The sequence below is a fragment of the Echinops telfairi genome, unplaced genomic scaffold (genome assembly GCF_000313985.2).
Source record: "Echinops telfairi isolate 266 unplaced genomic scaffold, ASM31398v2 ScPeMD7_18;HRSCAF=68, whole genome shotgun sequence".
Taxonomy (NCBI): Eukaryota; Metazoa; Chordata; class Mammalia; order Afrosoricida; family Tenrecidae; genus Echinops; species Echinops telfairi.
This window is the reverse complement of record NW_022103915.1, coordinates 28,643,233-28,651,616: the sequence shown is the minus strand read 5'-3', so window position 1 is coordinate 28,651,616 and position 8,384 is coordinate 28,643,233. Positions and strand designations below refer to the sequence as shown.

At 59.0% G+C, this 8,384-nt stretch overlaps 1 protein-coding gene across 2 annotated transcripts in view; it reads left to right on the top strand.

Annotated features, from left to right (window-relative positions):
- The window catches only part of VASH1 (vasohibin 1), a 21,124-nt gene extending 13,999 nt beyond the window's left edge, over nucleotides 1-7,125 (top strand). The window contains exons 5-8 of one of the 2 annotated variants that reach the window (XM_045287753.1): nucleotides 644-1,025; nucleotides 2,827-2,939; nucleotides 3,825-3,878; nucleotides 6,528-7,125. In XM_045287753.1, coding sequence (XP_045143688.1) covers nucleotides 644-1,025; nucleotides 2,827-2,939; nucleotides 3,825-3,878; nucleotides 6,528-6,696 — 718 coding nt within the window. In that variant the 3' untranslated portion in view covers nucleotides 6,697-7,125. Of the gene's footprint in view, nucleotides 1-643; nucleotides 1,026-2,826; nucleotides 2,940-3,824 lie in introns of both variants that reach the window. The other variant, XM_004698728.4, reaches the window with a different exon arrangement.
- Nucleotides 7,126-8,384: the final 1,259 nt, after the last annotated feature.

The following is an 8,384-nucleotide window of genomic DNA, read 5'->3' as shown; positions in this document are numbered from 1 at the left end:
AGGGAGGCCAGCGAGTGAAAAATCTCAGCAGGCAGGTGAGCGGTCCAAGAGGCTGGCATGGAGAGCTGACGTCAGCCCCAGGGACGGGCGCCTGGACTTGATTTGAAAGGCGGTGGGTGGTGAGTTTTGGGGGAGGAGGGAGAGAAAGGGAACGGGGCAAAACTGCATGTGCATATGTGAGGGGGTGTACGTGGGAACAAGCAAGAAACCTGAGAGGATGTGTCTGAATGGAGGGGTGAGGAGAAATGGGTGAGGGGGGGGGGTAGAGAAGAGGGGTGGGTCCCTGCGTTGTGCTCACGTAGCGATGCCCATGGCCCATAGTGGCTCGCTGAGCACCGCCTGGAACCCAAAGGAACAAGGTACACATTGGGGTGCCAACCACAAGATCTGCAGTTCGAACCCACCATCCACTCCCGCAGGAGACAGATGAAGGCTTTTCTGCTACTGGATCAGAAACCCCTCCCATGGCCTTTATAGGGTCGCTGTGGAGATGAGCCCGGGAAAGGGGGCGGGGCTGTGCTGCTGTGCAAGCTTCTGATTGGCTGGCGGTCTAGCGGTGCTGGGGGCGTGTCTGCGGTGGTGGGCGGTGGTCCAGCGGCAGTCCGCTCCCTGGCTGTTTCCTTAGCTCAGGCCGCGTGCCCAGTTACCTCACCAACAGCATGCCCACCCTGGAACGCTTCCCCATCAGCTTCAAGACCTACTTCTCAGGGAACTACTTCCGGCACATCGTGCTGGGGGTGAACTTGGGGGGCCGCTACGGGGCGCTGGGCATGAGCCGGCGCGAGGACCTGATGTACAAGGCGCCGGCCTTCCGCACGCTCAGCGAGCTGGTGCTGGACTACGAGGCCGCCTATGGCCGCTGCTGGCACGTGCTCCAGAAGGTGAAGCTGGGCCAGTACGTGTCCCACGACCCGCACAGCGTGGAGCAGATCGAGTGGAAGCATTCGGTGCTGGACGTGGAGCGGCTGGGCCGCGACGACTTCCGCAAGGAGCTGGAGCGCCATGCCCGCGACATGCGCCTCAAGGTCAGTGGCCACCGACTGGTCCGCCGCCCCAGCAGGGAGCTGGCGGTGGGCTTCTGTCCGCTCCCAACGGCCTTGGGGAGCGAGTAGGTGGAGGAAGGTGGGGCGGGGTGTGCACCAGGATCACATAGTTGGCCACCCTGGGTCTGCAACAATGTTGGCTCTGGTCCAGCTCCCCACCAGCTTCTGCTCCAAGAGCCCTGCTGCCGCTGTTCGGTAAGCGATGGGGCTGCTAACCACAAGGTGGGTGGTTCAAAACCCACCACCATACTCTGGGAGGAAGATGAGGCCGCTGCTCCCATAAAGATGCACAACCTTGGAAACCCTCCAGAGGGTCCCTCTGAGTTGGAATGGACACAGTATCAGAGGGTGCAGCCCCTAAGGTGGGCTGGCCAGGGAGGAAGCAGATGAACTGGAGGGTGGGGGTGGCGGGGCATGGAGTGAGGGTGGAAGTTCTCGCAGGCCTGGGGAAGGGCAGCCACACAATCCTCCAGACCCCTTGGTAGGAAGCATTGTCTGTCAGGAGAAGACAGAGGGAGGAAGTGGGGAGGCCAAGGGGTGGCCTCCATCTCCCCTCTTGTCCCTCTTTTCCCCACCCCACCCAGGTGGAAGATGAGGCCAGAGCAAAGGGGAGGTCAGGCCCTGGGGGAAGATAACGGCAGTTCCTCCTCACGCACTCCTATATCAGCAGGCGTCTCCCAGGGTAGAAGGAAGCCAGGAGGCAGCCCTTGCCCCCAGAGCTGCTGAGTTGTTGGCACCCCTATCCCCACATTGGGTCACATCTGGGCCTTTCCCTTTGGCTCAGCTGCCCTGTGACTGTGGCCCTGCCAGGAAGCCTGGCACCTCCACCATGGCCACCAACACATACAGAACCCCAGACAGCCCTGGGCAGTGGTGCAGACCCCCTTTTCAGGGTAGGAGACTTCCACACAGCCATGGGAGGAGTCGTCCTGCAGGGGAGGCTGAGTGTGTCACAAGCTGACACTAGGGTCTAAGGAGGTTGGCCAGTCCACAGGCCATGACCCTGTGGGGCCAGAGGACGTTCCCCCAGGGCAGAAGCAGGCATCCCAGGCCTTTCCAGGAGCTGCTCTGAAGGCTCCCAAGCTGGTCCTCCTTGCCTAGCCTCTGGGCTGCCCCCACCCTGGCTATTACATTAGCTCATACAGAACTGGTTGGACTGACCTGCCTGGTCATTAGCACTGTGATTCCCAACTTACTCAGCACCTCAGACTCCCCTTTTTTGCCGGTTTCTTGCCCTCGAACCCACACCCACCTCAGCTCCATCCCATCCCCCATAGGACGGCCCAGGACCAGGCAGCATTCCTGCCCACCATCAGGGGCCGTCTTCCTGACAATTTACAACAAGCCCCGCCCTCCATCCTCTCAGCTGCCCCACCCCCTTTTGAAACCCCAGATCCAGCGAACTCCACTCGGCTTGATGTGGAACTTAAAGGATGCTTCACTGGGTTTTTCTCATTTGTCTCTGAAGCAGAGTTGTGAATCCTGGTCCGAGCTGGGTTTGTCTCCAATAATCAGAGTCCCCCACCTAGCTGGGTCAGATACCAGACAGCCAACGTATGCCCAGCCTGGTCAACAGACCATTTCTCTGGGTCCCTTTCATAAAGCTCTGAAGACACAGTGGCTTCCCTCTACTCCCCCTGCTTCCCCCAGAGCCCTGTGGGGCTCAGCCCCCCTGCTCAGGAGCCCTGGCCTGGGCGGGAAAGACCAGGTGGTTATGGCCGCCTGCAGGGTAGGCTGGGCTCCAGGGCAGCCCTGAGGGAACGCTTTCATTTCTTCCTCCAAGATTGGCAAAGGGACGGGGCCTCCCTCGCCCACCAAGGACCGGAAGAAGGATGTGTGCTCCCCACAGCGGAGCCAGTCCAGTCCGCATCGCAGGAATAGCCGTGGGGAGAGACGGTGAGGGGCTGAACCCTGCCTGGGTGGGCTGAAGGAGGGGGTCTCTTCCTCCCATCATGAAGACCGTTTCTGTGCTCCGTGATGCGGTGCCAGGAAGGGTGGGTTTGTGTGTGGGCATCTTCCCGCGGTAGAGCAGTCCTGTGCCCAGGAGGAACTTGGGGTGTGCCCTCAGTGGTGGTTTAGCAGGGCCCACAGAAGAGGCCAGGCATGAGGCAGCATGGACTCTGGGGGAGGGGGAGTAGGGGCCACTCCTGGGAAGCATGGCTCAGCCCAGGACTGTGGCGGTGAGGATCTGAACATCAGATGGGCAACTGGGTGGGTGGCTTTGGACAGAACTTCGTCTCTCAAGACACATTTTTGCTTGGATCTAGAGATGATCTGATAGCTATTTGGTTACATGTTGAGCTACTAACCACAAGGTCGGCAGTTCAAAGCCACCAGCCACTCCTCGGAAGAGGAGCAAGGGCTTTCTACTCCCATAAATAGTCCAGAACCCCCACAACAGTTCTCCCCCGTCTGATGGGGCCACTAGGAATTGGGGTGGACTCGATGGCCTGGCCTCTGGCTCTGTCTCCCACCCCCCAGCCTGGCTCTTCCTTTAGGAACAGTGTCCATTCGGGAGCTGTCTCCCAGTGTGAATTACAGGGCACCAGCATGGTGGGCAGCATTCACTGTGATCCCTGTGGAGAGGAGAGGGTTGTACTGGGAGCTGGTATTGGCCGAGCCCACCAGATGAGCTGGCTGCTCGCAGAGAACAAGCAGCAGGGAGCGAGTGAGAGGGTTGAGTGCCGGGGACATCCTGCCACTCTTCCCTGCTGCTCCCTGGGTCGGGAATCCACTTCTTCCTCCTCCCTCACCTTGTCCCTCTGCTCTCCCTTCCTGCAGGCCTTCCGGGGAGAAGAAGCCACCTGAGCCCAAAGCCATGCCAGACCTCAACGGGTACCAGATCCGGGTGTGAGGCCGTGGCCGTTCCCCTGTTCCTGGGGGCCTGGACTCACTGGCCAGCTGGACCAGTCTCATTCATGGGGAAGCGGGGCGGATAGGAGGGGTGTATCAGGAGGTCTGTGTTCCAGCTCAGCCACTGCTCACACTGCTCCCTCGCTCACTGACCACACCCCCAACTTTGGACCCACAGGGGGTTGGTCTTTTGAGTTGTTTGTGCCCCAGCTGAGGCATATTTGGGAAAACTGTATGAGTGGGTCTGCCAGTGGCCGAGGCCAGTACTTGGCCGCTCTGTGTGCCCTCGTGGGCTGGGTGAGGGGCTTCTGGAGCCTGGTACCTGGCCTCTCTGGGATTTAGGTCTAGATCAGGAGCCCTGGTGGCACCGTGAGTTAAACGCTGGGCTCTAGCCACCAGAGTTGCTCTTTGGGAGAAAGATGTGGCTTTCAGTTTCCTTAAGGGGTACAGTCCTCAAAACCCTCTGGGGCAGTTCTACTCTGCCCTGTCAGGCCACTGGGGGTCAAGGTCGACTCAAGGGCAGCAGTCTGATCTTTGGTTTTACCCAATGGAAGCTGCCCTGGCCACACCAGGTCTGCAGTGGGGTTGGGTGGGGTGGGGAGGCAGCATGGGTGTGTTCCTTCCATCTGCCTGTCTTGGCAGAATCTTGATCTAAGGAAAGGGAAACAGGGTAGGAATCTTCAGGAAAAGGCTGTATCACCTCTAAATCAGAGCTCAGTTTGGGGACACATCTGCCCCAGGCGTGGGAGTCCCAGTCCCAAAGAATCCCAAGCACCACCCACCTACCTGCCCTATACACAGCAATGCTGGGCTCAGTACTGCTTACTGGTTCTGCCCCATGGTAGGGACACAGGGTGAAGCTGTCCCCAGAGCCCAGTGCTCCCACTGCCTTTACTTGCTTAGACCCAGCTCTGCATGCAGCTGAGCCAAAGGGACCAGACTTCACAGAGGGACCCCAGGTTGCACTGGGGTTGCCCTGACTGTGGGAGGGGACAATGAGCAGACTGGGGTGCGGCGACAGGAGCTGGGATGGCTGGGGCTCAGGCCAGAGACTCTGCTGCTTCCCGGGCTAGTCCTGGCTGATGAAATTGCAAGATGAGCCTCCTCAGTCAGCAGCCCGGCTTGGTTCCACAGTGGTGTGTCACCCGTCACATGAAGCATCTGGTCCGGGCCCCAGAACCTGAACCGCTGGAGTCAGGCACAGCCTGCCTGCAGGCTCACACCCCTGGTGGGAAGGGAGAGGCTGTGGGAGAGACCCTGAGAGCTAGCAGGGGTAGGGAGCACAGTGTATGTCAAAAAGGGTTGGGGGAAGAGTTTAGGATCAGGTTGCCTGGAGGGTGATGAGTTCCCTGCCACAGGAGGTAATCAAGCAAAGACGGATTCAAGCTCTGGGAGGGTACCTGGGTGGGATGACATCGGGTTTGCACTGAGCGGCTTGGACTTACCCAGGGCCAGCTGTCAGGGTGAGAGAGGAGTCCAAGATTGGGGCTGAAAAGGAATGTGCCCTCTGGGCAGGCTGGCCAAGAGGAGGGCTTGGTGCGGGAGGACTGAGACGGGCATAGATCCCACTGCTACTGAGCTCTTCTCAATCACCTGATGCTTCAGACGGCAGAACTCTCCGATTTAATGTCAGTTCTCCTGACTTTTCCAAGTTGGCAATCAATTCAAAACATGCTCAAACCCAGTACTGGCTGGTGCGTACGCACACACATACACAAACACCAGTTTGCAATCTCTGGAGTGGAGAGGGTATGTGCTGGGAGAAGTCCTGTGGCCAGCACAGAGTGGGTGACTTGCTGGTACCTTGAACGGGAGGGGAGTGGTCCCTCAGCTGCCTGTGTACCCTTCAGGGAGGGTAGGACACAACTCGAGGGAAGGGAGATGAGGGAAGACTGGGAGCTCATGTCAGGGAGCTGCCCCTGAGACCAGAACCCTAAACGGACAGGCCCCACCAGCAGCTGTGTCCCAAAAGCCCGGTCCCTCTGCCCTCAGATCTCCCCACCCCCACCCCCGAGCCAAGACCTCGGGTCTGTGGAGATTCCCACAGGACCCAGCGGTGCTCTCTAACTTATTTTCCAATGTTTTCAGATGTAGCAACCCCTCCTCACTTCCCCGTGTGTTTACACAGGTTCTGCTCCCTGGGGCTGGCCTGGCTGCAGGTGTCTTAGGGAAGCGGAGAGGCAGGGACTTCGGGGCCTTAGTCACTCACGATCCTTGGTATCACCTCATCTCACTTCCTCTGAGGGACAGGGCTGTGACCCCAGCTCCCTGACTCGGGTCTGCTTCCAGCACGGAGTCAAAACATGCAGACGGGGTCCAAGAAAGCTGCTTGGTGAAGGCGGCCCAGTGTCCCCAGATGCCTGGCTCCTCGTGCATGGAGCCCGGGTGAGAACACTGGGAAGCTGGACAAAGGGCCTTCCCTCCCACTTACTCATTCCCCCTCACCCATGTGCCAGACACCCCATGCTTGCAAAGGCAGGGCCAGAGGGGTCAGCAGCAGCACCCAGCCCAGGGCTGCACAGATAAACTGAGAGCATGGGGAGACCATGGAGCTCGGTCTGAGAAGAAAGCCGAGACATTCATCTCTGGTTCCCACCCTCTCGGGGTCACACCATGCCTTACTCCTTTCAGCTGGAGCTGCCGGCCAGCCTGGGACTCAGTCTACCTCCGGCTGGTTGAGCGTGGACGCCGGATGGCTCTCTCACCGAGCTACAGCTGCGTTCCCAAGCCGTCCCACTCCATTTCTCAAGGGCATGGATGTGCACGCTGGGGTCCACCGTCCAACATCCTGGTGACATGAGCTCACGCCAGAGCTCAAGTTTGGGGAAATTCCTGCTTCCCTGGTCCCCAGCTGAGAAGCCAGTATGAAGGGCTGGCATCCATCCCCTGCAGGAATGTGAGGCTGAGGTGGCAAGCTGCTTCCCCAGGCTGGGCAGGATGGCCATGGTGCTAGTGGCCTGGCCATCAGTATTGACCCTTCGCCCCCTGTTGGTGCTCCTGTCTTTTGAGTGTTCTCTTTGAGTCTGTTGAGAGAAGACCCCTGGGGGTACCGGCCCGGGGCCTGGGGGGGATGGACCTCCCCTCCCTGTGCTGTTTGGCAGCCATGTTGTATTAGACTTCTAGACTGTTCTTCTGTTCCCCTATCAGTATTGCCACTTCCCTCTCACTTCCCCTTATCCCTGAATAAAGTCTCCGGCTCTGGTGGTGTGGGCTAGGCAGACATCACTCATGCAAGCCTGTGTGTGTCCCTTCCTTTGGGTTCCTCAGGGCCAGGGAAGATCCTAGCCTAAAGCAAGGGGGACCCTGAGGCCAGGGACCAGGCATTCCCCCGTGATCACGATCAGAGTCCTCCTCGGTTCCCACTCGGTTCTAGTGAACGAAGCCAGAGCGACGTGCCATTAAGCAATGTGAGCTCCTTTGCTCCCACACAGTAGCTAAGTCTCCTGGGGGCCGGTCTGCTGCCAGAGCCCTGCTCTTTCTACCCTAGTCCACCAGGAACAAAGGCGAGCTGGAGGGTGAGTATTCTCTAGATGAGCTTGTCTCAGGAAGCCAGAGCAACAGGGGACTGGGGAGCTGGAGGGGTGGCTTTGGAAAACCCCTTGCTCTTCCCACCCCAGCCTCCTTCCTTCCTCCCAGGGTTCTCCTGCTCTTACCACACCTAAGACCAAAACACAGGCCTCAGGGAAGTGTCTGACCGCAGGGCTTTCAGCCTTAACCCTTTCTCCATTTCTCCGCTCTCCTGTGGCTCAGCATGAGTAAAGCCCAGCCTTGCAACCCAGGAGATGTGGCACTTCCTGCTTCTGACTCCGACTAGCCCGTGCCGCTAGAACTTCTAGGAGGGGTGGTGAGCAGGGACTTGGGGGCGGGAGCCACAGGTGCCATGCAATGCACAGGAGGCAGCTCTTTCCAGGCACTTGTAAATCCAACTGAATGGAGCCCCAAGAGAGCCTCTGAATAAAGGTTAGCTGTATTTGGAAATGTGGGGCTCCGAGTCAGCTCTCCCCCTAATGTGAACTGGAAAAAGTGAACAACCCCCACCACCACCACCACCACCTGAGAACGGAAGTCACACGTCTAAGGAATCAAAAGACAAGCCCTCTAGTTAGCAGCTGCACCCAGGCAGGAGGCAGAAAGAGAAACCGTCCTTCCGCCTGGGTTTCCCTCCTGGTCTCCAGCCCATGGTGGCCCCTGACCTCCCGTTCCCAAGCCACTGGCCCGCTTTATCTCACCTACTTCCAGCTGGCCTGTGTTCTGAGGAGCGTGGGGTGGCAAGCGAATACAACAAGGAGAATGTTGATTTACAGCTTTGCAATTTCTATTTCCTCAGATGTAAAACTCCAGGGACACATGCTCAGTCTGGCTCTGGAGAAATGCGCTCCTCGCCTCCCTTCACCTACCAAGACCCCTGGGGTGGGGGTGGGGTCCTAGCACCCCTTGCTGGCCAAAGTCCAGAGCCACTTCCGATATGAAGGTGCTTCAGGCCAGGCA